A 17,735-nucleotide genomic window follows, 5' to 3' on the forward strand; every position below is an offset into this window, starting at 1 on the left:
TAATCTTCCAATTTGTTATTTAAGTACTTTGATGATATAGTGGATGACTGAACTATATTAATACTGAAAATCCTGCAAAAATGTTTACAAACACATTATTGCAGAAAGTCAACATTTACGGTGATCATGAACATGTACTATATACAGTGCCATAACTAGCCATTCCTGTGACCTGTGCAAGAATTTGCATTTATGCCCCTTAATTAATTAGGTTTGGGAAAATAATAAAACAAATACATGCCTTTTTTGCTCCCCTTCCAAGTGGGCACTGTGTGGGTGCACCTGTTGCCCCTGCCTAGTTACAGCACTGACGATATATATAAAATTCACAAAAATTATTTGAAGCTCTGGGTATAAAATGCCCATTTTCTCACATTGGCCTTTGGAAAAGAAAAATACATCAATCATGCATGTTACTGAACATGAAGTGCATGCACTAGCTCTAACAAGGTAATGTTTGTTTACAATATAGAATACAGGATCATTAACACTAATGTTCAAACAAATTTAAATTTTCAGATTACCAGTATGCCAGATAAATGTTTCACAAACTTCTACTCACTCTCTCCGATTTCTTTTTTTACATTTTAAATACTCTATGCCAGGGGTCAGCAGAAATGTGACACCTATGGCATGAACATTTCAGATGCACCCTCTAGAACCATAGTCATGCAAGCACAAATACATAAAATTACAAGTGTATATGTATATTTAATTTGATTTTGTGTTATTTTACGTTTGTACAGTACTTTTAATTTTTATTTTTTATTTATTACATGCATATATAAATATACATGTTTCAAAACATAATTAGTTTGTTTATTTATTACAACATTGTGGATTTTTTTCAAACATTAAACTATGCACCCTCAATGGTTTTTAAAATTTTTATTGCCCCTTAGTAACAAAAAGGTTGCTGATCCCTGCTCTATACAATTTGTCATGTTAAATGATTTTTCTATGATACTTGCTCATATGCAAATTCTTGATTTAAAAGAAAAGCATATCTACTATTATAGCATGTGTTTTGATTAATATAGTATGATTGACAAGTGACTAAACCAAAATTTTCCTGAAAAATAATCAATGAAATTTTCTTAAAGTATTAATATTAAATTCTTCCTTTTTAATATTTTCTCATATAGACACTTAAAATTAATTATTAATATCCAAAAGAATTGAATATTAAAGATAAGACTCTCATTGATAAGATGAGGCATTTCAGCTGCCAAGTTATTGTCATTTAATTGACTTAATCTGAATCAATTTTGGACTATTTTGACCAAAAATATTAATTACATAAAGCAAAGAGACACCCACAATTGCAGTAAATAATCAGGCTATAATTCGGAAATATTAATATTTACAGCTAAGCATCGGGTTTTGGGAGTTGTTTATATCTGTATATTAATTACATATTTTCTCAGATTATTTTGATAGTTCATTTGAGAAAAAAACTAAATTTTACATATTAGTTGGATTCTTTCTTTTGCATAATGTAAGATTCTAACAATATTGAAAAACAAATATCATTCCAATTTTTTACTTTATTGTTTTAATTGGATATTTTTGTGTTTTTTTTAAAGGAATGTTTTAACCTGATGGCCTAGTAGCCTCTAAAGAAAGGTCCGGTTGTCAAAGGAACATGTGATTAGAATAAATGGTGGTTTTCAAAAAATTATTTTTGGACAGACTGTGTCTTTTTTGATTAACTTAAAATTATCATATGACAAATTCTACAAATGAAATATCATTCCTTTTTCATTTTTTAACTAATTTTATCTACTACTGCTGTTTATTCAAATAATAATAATATTATTGAATGAAAAACTTATATTAAGAACATTTTTGTTGGTTTTATTGTCAAAACAATTTTCTTCATTCAAAGGAAATTTAATACATAGAATTTTTAATGAAAAAATTTATTAGTATGGAGACATTTGAAAATTTTCAAATTCAACAATAATATAAAATAAAGTATATTGTTAATTTAATTATATAGATGTATAAGTAAAATTTTTAATAAAAATTTTCAAGACAAACATTATTTGCAAATAAATTGATAATTTTCAAATCAGAAATTACTAATATGAAGTCATTAAGTACGCCAGAAATTATGCTAATAAAAATAATTACACTATTGTGTAATGCCTGAAAATAATTAATTTCTTTAATATTAATATAAAAAGTTCTTTATATTTATGGGTGGGATGATATTGTTCTGATCATGATTAATTTTCTATACAATGTAAGTTATATTCCAACAAATAATTTAAAAAAAAAAAAAAAAATTTGAAAGAATTGTTATTAACTTTAGAATCTTTCCCAAAGTAAAAATGAAGCTGACATTCATTATGAATAAAATTATAATTTTTTAATTTAAGATATATATATAACAATGTATTTGAAATTTGTCAAGCTATGTTTATTTTTGCAAGAAATTTGACATCATAAAAACACATCTAATGATGTAATGTTTGATTTTTCTAAGTTTTGTCTGTGTATATACATATAATAGATTGTTCTTAACTTCCAAACTAATGTTTAAATATTTATTCATTTGTTCAATTATTTTAAATTTATTTAATAAATGCAATTAAGTAGTAAAAATAATACAATATAATTTATTACTTACTAAACAGTTACATAAAACTTTAATTAATATTAAATAAAACTAATTTTTAAAATATTTGTATCCAAACAGTAAAATTAAGCATCTTAAGTCTTAAATTAACATTAAAAATTCTTACCTTGTGGGCTAGGCATTATAGGAGTACCTGGACCAGGTGGTCCTGTGCTCGATACAGGAGGACCCTAATCAAATAAAAACATACATCAATGATGTTTTATCACAAACATTTTTTTAAAATTCTAGATTTAAATTATTATTTTTTACTACTATACTTTAATGAAAGCAAAAATAAATAAGTAAATTTTTAAATCAAGTAAATATTGCAGTTTCTGGCTCAAAAGTATTTTGTAAATGTTATGATTATCTGAACATTTCCTGTAACACTTTATTTATTAAGAACAAAAATCAAACTATTCCAATATATTTAAAGAAATAATAATTAAACTTAAAAAGTTAATAATTTATTAATGCTATTTCAGATGAAAAATAATAAATGATATAGAATCATTTAAATAAAATTTTTATGGAAGGATAAAAACAATTTTGAAATTTAAAATTGAAAAAATAATCATCTATTAAGTAATAATGACAATTAATTAATTAATTTAAATGTTAAGTTTATAAATGTTTTAACCAACATTAAGGAATTTCATTCATCTTTAGAAATTTTTAATTTAAAATGTTTTAAAATTTTAAATTTTTTCCTTTATATTAAATGTTTGTTTTCTGTAACAAAACACAATAAGATTGCATATAATAATATAAAATAAAACAGTACTTCTCAAAGTTATGAAAGCATTCACAAGTACTGACAATTACACTAATGTGTTAATGTATTGAAGATACTTGTGAACAAGCATTTTTGAAGTAAGCAATATGTGTGTAAGTTCTTGTTATTTCAAATTTTTAACATTTTGTATTTTCATATTATTAATGCATACTGACATGTATCCAGAATAATTTTATTGTAAAAAAAAATTTCTAGAAAACTATCATTAATGAATTTAAAACTAAATGCTGTATTTTGAAGAAATGGAAGTTTTGTTTCATAGCAATTACTTTCTCTGCAACCATTCTTTTTAACATATATATAGGAAAATTGTTCAAATAGAAATAAGAATTTGACTAAAATATTTTATTGATTTTATATGCAAGATGTAAAAAATATTTTAAAAGTTTTCTATTTAATATAATAACAATGAATTTAAGTTTTTTTTATGTTCTTTATGTCAAATATAATCAATTTTTGGAATGATCTCTCAAAATATGGGTATTAAATTATATTGATATTACTATAGTAATATGGTCCAAATCCCAAAAAGTGCTTTATAAAATTAGATTAGGCTTCATTGGTAGTATTAATATATACAAATTAAAGTTATTTATGCATATAAAAACAATCCTTGAAACATACCCCATAGTGACTTCCTGGAGATGCTGAAGAATAACTGATTTGCTAAAAAATAAAAAGTTTTATTATACAATAATAAACATTTTGACAATATTTATTAAATTGAACAAATTTCATCTAAAACATTAATTTTTTAACATACTGTTGTGTTAGGCTGCCATGGTCGACCACCAGGACCTGGCCTGTAAAAATATATTATTGTAAATATACTTGAAAAGAATAAAATATTAATATAAAAAAATTAGCAGCTTTACATACATGGACATAGGAGGCATGGTTGGGCCTCCAGGTCCTAGTGTGCTATTGTGAGGAGGCCTCATTCCACCATAGTTCTGAATAAAACATGAAAAAATATGAAATAATTGCATAAAAAAAATAATATATAATAAAAAGGTTTATCTTACAGCAGGATTCATAGGACCAAGTGGTTGGCCTCTGGGAGGATTCATTCTGGGATTCATAGCCATTCCTGGAGGTCCTATTGCAAATTTCAATCCACTTGAGTTAAATATTTTTGACACTAAATAAATTAATAATTAAAAAAATTCACCACAATTTTTAATGCGATAAAGTAAACAGTCTACTGTATTGAAGAGACACTACTATTCCAAAATATTCAATAATAAAGAAACAAAATTTTGTTGAAACAATACAGAGCTAAGAATAAAAATAACTGATTAGTTTAAAAATTTATGTAAAATCTTATAGTCATCTTTGAGAATACAATTTTAAATTTCATCTTATTAAAAATGAAGTTTTACAATACTGAGAGAATATTTAGTTTTCAAATTTTAAGAAATTTAAACAATTGCTGAAGTAACTAATTTTAAAAAGGTAAAAATTGTAATATTTATATATTACAATTTTCAAATATATTTTTCATAAATATTTAAAATTATAAAAATAATACATTAAAAAAATTATTGATTTCTGTATAGTTAATTATTTGTGTTCATTCATTTTATGAATATTAAAATGAATATTAAATAGTAGTATGACTTAAGAATACAGCTTTATATCATACAAATGCTTAACAGAGAAAATAATGTACTGTTTTGAACCAGAAGAAAAAAATTTAAAACTACCAGTAAGTGTTATAAATATGTAATTTTCAATCATGACCTTCAAACTTCAAATTGTCTTAGTAGCTATAAGCTAAAATATATATAGTATGTATTTGTTTAGCATGCAATATTCTTTTTTAGAAAATAAAAAGGAAAATCTGATGATAACTTCTAACATAAAAAAAAAAAAAAAAAAAAATGGACANCATGCAACTCCAATAAACTAAATTAATAGAAATTTCCTAAAAGATATTAATTAACATCAATATTAACAATAATTTAATACAATATTTACATATGAAAATAGAATACGTGAACTTTTAATATAAAAACTACAATCATCTTTTTACTAATTAAATAATAATAATGTTGAAAATTCTGTATTTGCATAGAATGAAAACGTAAAATTTTGTCACAACATATTTATATGTTTAGTAGATCAATCTCTCATATATTCAACATTATAAATAAAAATTTATTAAGAATTTCAACCTGATTTTAACCATTAAAGTTTCTAAAATTGATTAAACTGATAAACATAAATTTATGAAAATTACTCCAAATTAGTCAATTATTAACATTTATATATTATTGTCAATAAAAGAGATTCTGATCTCAAACAGAATTAGTTGAATTAATGCAAGAAAGCAAGTTTTACTCTTGCACTGCATAAAAATTTTTTTAGAAAAAGACATTCAAATTTGCTGCTAGTAATAAATATTACTAGCAGCAAATTTGTGTTTTGTGTTTCATTAATAAAGTGGAAATAAATAATCAATATTTTTATTGTAAAAAATTAATTTTACATTTATTCAAAAAGTTACTAATTGGTGATACAGGTACAAAAACTGCCATCTCTACTGAGAGCAAGCTTGAATGTGTTTTTGATCAAAATCATTAGAATATATAAAATTCAAGAATAAGTTTATAAACATGATTAATTAATAATTCAGTTAAATAGAATTTCCTATCTGAAATCTCTAAAGTAATTAGACAGCTATCAAGAATATTAGTCATAACTGAAATTATTGTAAAATACAAAAGAGGATATTGAAATAATCAAGTGACATTCTGAAACATCACAGTCTATATAGCTAAAATGAAGATTATAAAACATATTGATAAGCAGCATGGATTACTGGAAAGTTTCAAATTTTGGTTACATATTTAATATTGTTATTAGATGTATGTTTTTGTTAAAATTTTTGACTAAAGCTAAAATGTTTCCCAAAACTGAATAGCTTTGAAGCAATTTATAATAATTATTATGTTAACCAATTGGAATTATCATGTAGGCTGTTTTTTTCAAATTCCAATGGTCCATAAAGCAAAGACAAGTGTAAATAACAAAATGAATTTATTACGAAAAGTTAGGTACAAACATGATTACTTTTTAACATAGTCACCGTGAAGATTGATGCATTTGTCATATCTGTGGACGTGCTTTTCCATCCCTTTGTCATAGAATGTTGCCGCCAGTTAATTGAGATGACCTTAACAACGTTGTTTTAAAGATCATAATTAGTCTCAAACTTGTGCCCTGCTAGCCACGTTTTCAGTTCAGGAAAGAGGTAGAAGTATTTGCCACCTTGCATATAGCCCTGATTTAGTGCCAAGCGACTTCCACCTCTTTCCTGAACAGGAAAAGTGGCTAGGAGGGCAGAGGTTTGAGACTAATGATGATCTTCAAAATAACGTTGTTAAGGTCATCTCAATTAACTGGCGGCAACATTCTATGACAAAGGGATGGAAAAGCGCATCCACAGATGCATCAATCTTCATGGTGACTATGTCAAAAAGTAATCATGTTTGTACCTAACTTTTAGTAATAAATTCATTTTGTTATTTACACTTGTCTTTGTTTTATGGACTATTGGAACTTGAAAAAAACCACCCTCGTATTAGAGTTTTCCAAATACAATTACCAGTATTTTAGACAGTAGGATGACTGAAGTTATTAAAGTATCAGCCTAACTACTCTGATGACCTGGAATCAAATTTGTGTGAGGAATCCTATATATTTTGTAGTTTGTTTTATCCTGGACATTTTGGGCCCACCAAATGGCCACCTCCATTTTTAGTAAAACCTGTGATGGGTAATGATTAAAAAGGCCTCTTATTGCCTACAGCAATGGATGGGATGGGCAACCTGTCTGTAAGTAAGGGCCACATTTCAAAACTTTTGAATTGACACAGATCGCATACAAGAGAAAAGAGAAGAAAAATGTCTGTAAATTGCAATTATTTATTCATGTATAATTATAAATTAGCATGGGTATACTTAATTTAGCTTCTGAAACTGATGTAAACATAATATATCAGAAATACTTGGTTAAATATTAGTTACTGCTAGTTTTAAATTAGTTTGATATGAATCTGTTAGCCGGTTTCTTGTTTTAATAATTATTAAATTCATTGCAGGGAAAACTATTCATACACATAACTTGTAAAAAATAACATTTGAATTATTGCTGGGAAATTGATATATTTATTCATATTTTATGTGACACGGGCCACAAAAAATATTAATGTGGGCCACGTAGGCCAGGGATGGGCCGTACAAGATGGAAGGAAAAATACAACTAATTTTGGAAATAAAGCAAACTTAACTACTTTCCAATATTCTAAATTCATACATAATAAATTTTAATATTTTCACTTTTTTATTTGCTGACAATATCTTTATTAAATTTCCTTACATTCTAAACTGAGAATTATCTGAAGAGGATGAGTTGAAAATAAAATATTTATTTCTATTCTATAACAAACAATTATATAAAAGTGTGCTAATTTCTTGCCTTTTTTTTATAGTTGACTTCACATCATTGTATAATAATTAATTTTATCTTTATTGCATTATATGCAATTTATTTTCAAACTTTGTTTCTTTTTTTCTCAATTTAATTTTTTTCAAACTTTTTAATAATTATAATTGAAATTATGGATAAATGAAAATATAAAACATTTTTTGATTTAGAGTTAGTCAAATAAAAATTATTTAGATTATGAAAAGCTTCCTCCATATGTAAAAGTAAATTCTATACAATCTGCATAATGTAATTACCAAAATTTCCTGCGTATAACCCACAAAAATTGCTGTAATGTAGAGCCTGCACTTGCTTTCAAATTGACATTAAAATGGAGAATTCATAAATTATTTCAGGAAAATTTGGTTCAATTTTCCCTCTAAAATTATAATACAGTAAATAGAAAGCATCTGTTACAATTACGATCATAATAAATGTAATTTTTATTTTGATGTTTACAGACAAAAGATTCACAATTGTATATATCTTTACATTCAGAATTATATGATTTTCAGTAAAAAAAACCTCAAATTCAAAACTTTTCTATGGAATAATCTGGATCTAATTGAATTTTTAGAACAGAAATTGAAACTAGAACAAAATGGAATTGAAATAAATAAATAAATAAAAATTTCTACACAATCAATATGAAATATATCAATACAAAAAATTGTAAAGAATAAATTCTTTCTTACAGCTATTTAATGTCAATAATTATCATACATAGATTACATTATACATATAAAGCAATGTAAACCTGAATATTAATTTGAAATATTCGAATTTTATATTTTTTTGATCGCTTTTTTCATTTTCACTTATTAATTTCAAAATATCGTACTGTACATTATTTATTCAATAACTAAATTTCTCAATATGTTTGCATAACCATTTTATAAAAATAAACAGGGTCTTATCCTATAATACTTGACAACACTACATTTTGTGTTATCAAATATTACTTATAATATAAACTCTAACTAAAAAGTTATAAAAGATGACCTATTCCAAATAAGTTGGAATATAAGTTTAATTTTCATGTTCAATTCATCTCTACTATAATTTTGTAATTTTTAATACTGACTTATCAAGGAGAGTAAATGGATGCAAAATACCTCATTACAATAATGCTGTATTCAATATTGCTTTTCTACATGGTCACATGTGCCAATGTCAACTGAACAATTACTTAACATTTTCTTGCATTGCGGCATCTAGTCATTTTATTTGAATCATTCATACACATACATACACATTTATATATGTGTATGAATGATTCAAATAAAATGACATAAAAAAAATATATATATGTGGCATTTATAAAGTTTATTAATCCAACACCTATGAGAGCAGAACAGTGCCAGATCTGGATATTGCTATATATTTTGTACTAGTGCATGCATGCTGTTGTAATCTTCCAATTTGTTATTTAAGTACTTTGATGATATAGTGGATGACTGAACTATATTAATACTGAAAATCCTGCAAAAATGTTTACAAACACATTATTGCAGAAAGTCAACATTTACGGTGATCATGAACATGTACTATATACAGTGCCATAACTAGCCATTCCTGTGACCTGTGCAAGAATTTGCATTTATGCCCCTTAATTAATTAGGTTTGGGAAAATAATAAAACAAATACATGCCTTTTTTGCTCCCCTTCCAAGTGGGCACTGTGTGGGTGCACCTGTTGCCCCTGCCTAGTTACAGCACTGACGATATATATAAAATTCACAAAAATTATTTGAAGCTCTGGGTATAAAATGCCCATTTTCTCACATTGGCCTTTGGAAAAGAAAAATACATCAATCATGCATGTTACTGAACATGAAGTGCATGCACTAGCTCTAACAAGGTAATGTTTGTTTACAATATAGAATACAGGATCATTAACACTAATGTTCAAACAAATTTAAATTTTCAGATTACCAGTATGCCAGATAAATGTTTCACAAACTTCTACTCACTCTCTCCGATTTCTTTTTTTACATTTTAAATACTCTATGCCAGGGGTCAGCAGAAATGTGACACCTATGGCATGAACATTTCAGATGCACCCTCTAGAACCATAGTCATGCAAGCACAAATACATAAAATTACAAGTGTATATGTATATTTAATTTGATTTTGTGTTATTTTACGTTTGTACAGTACTTTTAATTTTTATTTTTTATTTATTACATGCATATATAAATATACATGTTTCAAAACATAATTAGTTTGTTTATTTATTACAACATTGTGGATTTTTTTCAAACATTAAACTATGCACCCTCAATGGTTTTTAAAATTTTTATTGCCCCTTAGTAACAAAAAGGTTGCTGATCCCTGCTCTATACAATTTGTCATGTTAAATGATTTTTCTATGATACTTGCTCATATGCAAATTCTTGATTTAAAAGAAAAGCATATCTACTATTATAGCATGTGTTTTGATTAATATAGTATGATTGACAAGTGACTAAACCAAAATTTTCCTGAAAAATAATCAATGAAATTTTCTTAAAGTATTAATATTAAATTCTTCCTTTTTAATATTTTCTCATATAGACACTTAAAATTAATTATTAATATCCAAAAGAATTGAATATTAAAGATAAGACTCTCATTGATAAGATGAGGCATTTCAGCTGCCAAGTTATTGTCATTTAATTGACTTAATCTGAATCAATTTTGGACTATTTTGACCAAAAATATTAATTACATAAAGCAAAGAGACACCCACAATTGCAGTAAATAATCAGGCTATAATTCGGAAATATTAATATTTACAGCTAAGCATCGGGTTTTGGGAGTTGTTTATATCTGTATATTAATTACATATTTTCTCAGATTATTTTGATAGTTCATTTGAGAAAAAAACTAAATTTTACATATTAGTTGGATTCTTTCTTTTGCATAATGTAAGATTCTAACAATATTGAAAAACAAATATCATTCCAATTTTTTACTTTATTGTTTTAATTGGATATTTTTGTGTTTTTTTTAAAGGAATGTTTTAACCTGATGGCCTAGTAGCCTCTAAAGAAAGGTCCGGTTGTCAAAGGAACATGTGATTAGAATAAATGGTGGTTTTCAAAAAATTATTTTTGGACAGACTGTGTCTTTTTTGATTAACTTAAAATTATCATATGACAAATTCTACAAATGAAATATCATTCCTTTTTCATTTTTTAACTAATTTTATCTACTACTGCTGTTTATTCAAATAATAATAATATTATTGAATGAAAAACTTATATTAAGAACATTTTTGTTGGTTTTATTGTCAAAACAATTTTCTTCATTCAAAGGAAATTTAATACATAGAATTTTTAATGAAAAAATTTATTAGTATGGAGACATTTGAAAATTTTCAAATTCAACAATAATATAAAATAAAGTATATTGTTAATTTAATTATATAGATGTATAAGTAAAATTTTTAATAAAAATTTTCAAGACAAACATTATTTGCAAATAAATTGATAATTTTCAAATCAGAAATTACTAATATGAAGTCATTAAGTACGCCAGAAATTATGCTAATAAAAATAATTACACTATTGTGTAATGCCTGAAAATAATTAATTTCTTTAATATTAATATAAAAAGTTCTTTATATTTATGGGTGGGATGATATTGTTCTGATCATGATTAATTTTCTATACAATGTAAGTTATATTCCAACAAATAATTTAAAAAAAAAAAAAAAAATTTGAAAGAATTGTTATTAACTTTAGAATCTTTCCCAAAGTAAAAATGAAGCTGACATTCATTATGAATAAAATTATAATTTTTTAATTTAAGATATATATATAACAATGTATTTGAAATTTGTCAAGCTATGTTTATTTTTGCAAGAAATTTGACATCATAAAAACACATCTAATGATGTAATGTTTGATTTTTCTAAGTTTTGTCTGTGTATATACATATAATAGATTGTTCTTAACTTCCAAACTAATGTTTAAATATTTATTCATTTGTTCAATTATTTTAAATTTATTTAATAAATGCAATTAAGTAGTAAAAATAATACAATATAATTTATTACTTACTAAACAGTTACATAAAACTTTAATTAATATTAAATAAAACTAATTTTTAAAATATTTGTATCCAAACAGTAAAATTAAGCATCTTAAGTCTTAAATTAACATTAAAAATTCTTACCTTGTGGGCTAGGCATTATAGGAGTACCTGGACCAGGTGGTCCTGTGCTCGATACAGGAGGACCCTAATCAAATAAAAACATACATCAATGATGTTTTATCACAAACATTTTTTTAAAATTCTAGATTTAAATTATTATTTTTTACTACTATACTTTAATGAAAGCAAAAATAAATAAGTAAATTTTTAAATCAAGTAAATATTGCAGTTTCTGGCTCAAAAGTATTTTGTAAATGTTATGATTATCTGAACATTTCCTGTAACACTTTATTTATTAAGAACAAAAATCAAACTATTCCAATATATTTAAAGAAATAATAATTAAACTTAAAAAGTTAATAATTTATTAATGCTATTTCAGATGAAAAATAATAAATGATATAGAATCATTTAAATAAAATTTTTATGGAAGGATAAAAACAATTTTGAAATTTAAAATTGAAAAAATAATCATCTATTAAGTAATAATGACAATTAATTAATTAATTTAAATGTTAAGTTTATAAATGTTTTAACCAACATTAAGGAATTTCATTCATCTTTAGAAATTTTTAATTTAAAATGTTTTAAAATTTTAAATTTTTTCCTTTATATTAAATGTTTGTTTTCTGTAACAAAACACAATAAGATTGCATATAATAATATAAAATAAAACAGTACTTCTCAAAGTTATGAAAGCATTCACAAGTACTGACAATTACACTAATGTGTTAATGTATTGAAGATACTTGTGAACAAGCATTTTTGAAGTAAGCAATATGTGTGTAAGTTCTTGTTATTTCAAATTTTTAACATTTTGTATTTTCATATTATTAATGCATACTGACATGTATCCAGAATAATTTTATTGTAAAAAAAAATTTCTAGAAAACTATCATTAATGAATTTAAAACTAAATGCTGTATTTTGAAGAAATGGAAGTTTTGTTTCATAGCAATTACTTTCTCTGCAACCATTCTTTTTAACATATATATAGGAAAATTGTTCAAATAGAAATAAGAATTTGACTAAAATATTTTATTGATTTTATATGCAAGATGTAAAAAATATTTTAAAAGTTTTCTATTTAATATAATAACAATGAATTTAAGTTTTTTTTATGTTCTTTATGTCAAATATAATCAATTTTTGGAATGATCTCTCAAAATATGGGTATTAAATTATATTGATATTACTATAGTAATATGGTCCAAATCCCAAAAAGTGCTTTATAAAATTAGATTAGGCTTCATTGGTAGTATTAATATATACAAATTAAAGTTATTTATGCATATAAAAACAATCCTTGAAACATACCCCATAGTGACTTCCTGGAGATGCTGAAGAATAACTGATTTGCTAAAAAATAAAAAGTTTTATTATACAATAATAAACATTTTGACAATATTTATTAAATTGAACAAATTTCATCTAAAACATTAATTTTTTAACATACTGTTGTGTTAGGCTGCCATGGTCGACCACCAGGACCTGGCCTGTAAAAATATATTATTGTAAATATACTTGAAAAGAATAAAATATTAATATAAAAAAATTAGCAGCTTTACATACATGGACATAGGAGGCATGGTTGGGCCTCCAGGTCCTAGTGTGCTATTGTGAGGAGGCCTCATTCCACCATAGTTCTGAATAAAACATGAAAAAATATGAAATAATTGCATAAAAAAAATAATATATAATAAAAAGGTTTATCTTACAGCAGGATTCATAGGACCAAGTGGTTGGCCTCTGGGAGGATTCATTCTGGGATTCATAGCCATTCCTGGAGGTCCTATTGCAAATTTCAATCCACTTGAGTTAAATATTTTTGACACTAAATAAATTAATAATTAAAAAAATTCACCACAATTTTTAATGCGATAAAGTAAACAGTCTACTGTATTGAAGAGACACTACTATTCCAAAATATTCAATAATAAAGAAACAAAATTTTGTTGAAACAATACAGAGCTAAGAATAAAAATAACTGATTAGTTTAAAAATTTATGTAAAATCTTATAGTCATCTTTGAGAATACAATTTTAAATTTCATCTTATTAAAAATGAAGTTTTACAATACTGAGAGAATATTTAGTTTTCAAATTTTAAGAAATTTAAACAATTGCTGAAGTAACTAATTTTAAAAAGGTAAAAATTGTAATATTTATATATTACAATTTTCAAATCTATTTTTCATAAATATTTAAAATTATAAAAATAATACATTAAAAAAATTATTGATTTCTGTATAGTTAATTATTTGTGTTCATTCATTTTATGAATATTAAAATGAATATTAAATAGTAGTATGACTTAAGAATACAGCTTTATATCATACAAATGCTTAACAGAGAAAATAATTTACTGTTTTGAACCAGAAGAAAAAAATTTAAAACTACCAGTAAGTGTCATAAATATGTAATTTTCAATCATGATCTTCAAACTTCAAATTGTCTTAGTAGCTATAAGCTAAAATATATATAGTATGTATTTGTTTAGCATGCAATATTCTTTTTTAGAAAATAAAGAGGAAAATCTGATGATAACTTCTAACATAATAAAAAAAAAAAAAAAACTATGGTATAGGACAATTATCAAATACAAGTAATAATAATATGGAATTTTAATGGAATTTAGTGTAATTATATATTCAAGTACTGAATAAAAAATCATTACTCCCAAATCTTGCTGTAATTTTTATTTTTGAAAAAAATATAAAATGCATTATATAAATTATATAAAGCAGAAATCATATGAAATATTACTTTGCTTATTTGAAAAGATTTTTAAAAATAAATTTTAACTTTCTTCTCTCTACAGTTTCATTCTTTTCTTACATGCATATTTTATTAAATATTGCAATAAAATAATATTTTTAATTTTTGTAGTTTCTTAAATAAAACTTCAACATTATTAAATATTTTTCTTCTTGATCATTTATTTTTAAAACAATTTCAATAAAATGTTTCCAATTATTCATAAACTTAAAGGATAACTCACTTAATGCATCATTAACAAAAAATTACTACTACAAGAGGAAATTTTCCAGGTACAGAAAAGAAAAAAAAAAAAATTCAAAGTAAATCCACAACCATAAAACATTTACCTTCATTTTAATGACATCTGAAACAAAGAGAACTCAACAGCAACTGTCAAATCTGAAGCTATTTATTACTAACTTAATTAAACTTTAGCTATTAAATGATGAATGGTGAATCCTTCAACAAAAATAATTTTTAATTGAAAATTATAATTTAGGTCTTGGGATTATTTTTGAATAATGCACTTTTAAATTTAATGATTAAAAAAAAAAACAAGCTAAAATATTCTGCTATATTGTTTAGAATATATATTACTTGTCTTAATCCATTTTTTATAACTAACTGGAAATATCATTTTTAAATCAAACAAACTTGGTGTACTGTTTTTTTATTAAAATGTTTTTTAAAATATACAAATAGATAATTTATTAAAAAAATAATCAAAATGTGTTTTCAATAAACTTTTGATCATCACTTTTTAAAGAATCATATAAAAAATTATATGTACTGCAAATTAAACAACATACAGTTTTTAGATTTTATTCATTTTAAGATCAAGACACATTATTCAAACAATAACTGACTAATTTAGTAAGTATTTAAAAAATTGCCTCACAGATTCATTTTTTTTTTTTATTAAACAAAGGATATCAGCATGAGACACAGTGTTAGTATTTGGATAAGTAAACAAAGAACATGAAGGATGGAAGAAAGATCTGCAATGCATTATGGATAATGTCTATCATACTGGTATTTAAATTGATCTACAACATGCAAATATCTTAAACGTGACTTATCTCCATTTTTGCCCAAAGTCTAGGGATAGGGGAATTAAATTCTGAAATACATTTGTTGATGGATTATGCAAAAACTGTTTTCTCTTTCTTTCAAATTATTACATAAAACAGTAAAAATCTTACTTAACAGTGAAGATATTATATATATATATACACCACACACACACAACATTGAAGATATAGGTTTTGTATCTCATATTCATTATAATGTTTTTTTAAGATAGAAAGTATTATTCATTCACAACTTCAAGCAGTGAGATAGGAGAATATGAGATATTTTACAAAGCAAAAACTTTATTACAAGATGAAATAGTGTGTTCTCCACACTGTGACAGGTAATATGTCCACGATAACTTTCTATATTTTAAGAGGTGGAAAAAAGAAAGAAAGAAAAAAAAGCGGATCTATTTCCCAACTGGACCACTTGCAACAAATGTGAATGGGTAGAAAATATGGTAGTTGGATGTATTGTATATATCTACAAAGAGAAGCAAATCTATTATAAAATTCTCGTATTCCAAAACAAATAGGAGACTGCTAGCGTTCCGTTTCATTACATTAAGTGAAAGGCATTTTCAAAGTCGTAGTCTATCCATGCAAAACTTCAAACATTAGTTTGGCGACGACTGCAAATTTATACAATTCACCTAACAAACGAATGTCTTTCCAAAACCAACACGACAAAATATTGACAACTAGTGCCGATTTTCGATCGATGCTCAATCCCCAAGGAGACCAGGCTTTCGTCAATTAGCTCTGCTTTATTGAAAGGCAAAAAGGTTGCAAAAATAGTAAGTCCTGTCAGTAACCTCGCAATCTTTCTAATATAAACGTAAATTAATTAAATGAAATATTTCAATTTTAGGGCTTACTCGTTTAATATCCGAAACATTTTATTATATAATTAAAATTTTTTTGTACACGTTTAAGTTTTATTATTTTAATATCGCGGGAAAAATAAACGCAAGACAATTAAGCGATTTAAAAATAAGAATAAAAAAGCGCCATATATAGTCACCCGCTTCTTTCTTTAGCCTAGTCATATTTCACTGGAGTGTCATCACAGGGGAGAAACAAAACACGAAAACCGTATGACTCTCCTCTGAACTCACCCCACGTAGTCGAATGGTAAAAATAAAAAAGGAAAAAAGATACAGATGAAGGAAACCGGACGAATACGGAATGACCCATTCCCTTAAAAAGAAGCTGTCCTAGTTTCTATTCGGAAGACTAAAACTTGTGAAATATTTATCATAGGGAGTAGAGAGAGCATTGGCGTGTGCGTGTAAAGCAAACCGACTAACAGAGTGCTGGGAACAATAAAATTCCTTTACACCGTCCGTTGTTGAAATTGAGGACGAGTAGCGAAGCTGAATCGAACGACAGGCAATAAAACACAGCCGTCAAGCAGATCTTAAAAATATAACAATATACCGCTATATATCAATGCGACACTCTTTTCGCAGACGGTTGCTACGACGATAAATAACAACAGGTATAGTTCAAGTCTTATACAACACCTTTGAGAGACGTTGGAAAGAAAATGCGTATCTTCTGTATCCACTCGTTATACACAGTATAGGTTACAGATCGATAATACATACACCGATCACCTTATCCCATTAGAATACAAGTCACATTAGATTAATCAGATACCTCTATGCCATTCATCCAAAGAAAAGAGACAATTCGTGCGAAAGATAGAATCCCGAAGCACCAATATTTTAATGATGTCATAAATCAAACTGATTGTACGTTACGTATCATTAGGCTAGACTTTACTTTATTGCCCACGTGGGTGTTAAAAGCCCATCTCCCAAGTTATATTTGTCTAATAAGGCACG

At 25.3% G+C, this 17,735-nt stretch overlaps 1 protein-coding gene across 1 annotated transcript in view; it reads right to left on the reverse strand.

The window, feature by feature from the left end:
- Positions 1 to 17,533, reverse strand: part of LOC111615093 (single-stranded DNA-binding protein 3-like) — a 29,815-nt gene extending 12,282 nt beyond the window's left edge. The window contains exons 1-11 of the mRNA XM_023356483.1: positions 17,412 to 17,533; positions 13,772 to 13,887; positions 13,626 to 13,699; positions 13,510 to 13,549; positions 13,371 to 13,412; positions 12,075 to 12,138; positions 4,448 to 4,521; positions 4,302 to 4,375; positions 4,186 to 4,225; positions 4,047 to 4,088; positions 2,751 to 2,814 (exon numbers count right to left, since the gene is read on the reverse strand). Of these exons, the coding sequence (XP_023212251.1) occupies positions 2,751 to 2,814; positions 4,047 to 4,088; positions 4,186 to 4,225; positions 4,302 to 4,375; positions 4,448 to 4,521; positions 12,075 to 12,138; positions 13,371 to 13,412; positions 13,510 to 13,549; positions 13,626 to 13,699; positions 13,772 to 13,887; positions 17,412 to 17,493 (712 nt within the window). The 5' untranslated portion in view covers positions 17,494 to 17,533. The remainder of the gene's footprint in view (positions 1 to 2,750; positions 2,815 to 4,046; positions 4,089 to 4,185; positions 4,226 to 4,301; positions 4,376 to 4,447; positions 4,522 to 12,074; positions 12,139 to 13,370; positions 13,413 to 13,509; positions 13,550 to 13,625; positions 13,700 to 13,771; positions 13,888 to 17,411) is intronic.
- Positions 17,534 to 17,735: the final 202 nt, after the last annotated feature.

Source organism: Centruroides sculpturatus, unplaced genomic scaffold (genome assembly GCF_000671375.1).
Source record: "Centruroides sculpturatus isolate CEXI.00-Female unplaced genomic scaffold, Cexi_2.0 scaffold2351, whole genome shotgun sequence".
NCBI classification, from domain to species: Eukaryota; Metazoa; Arthropoda; class Arachnida; order Scorpiones; family Buthidae; genus Centruroides; species Centruroides sculpturatus.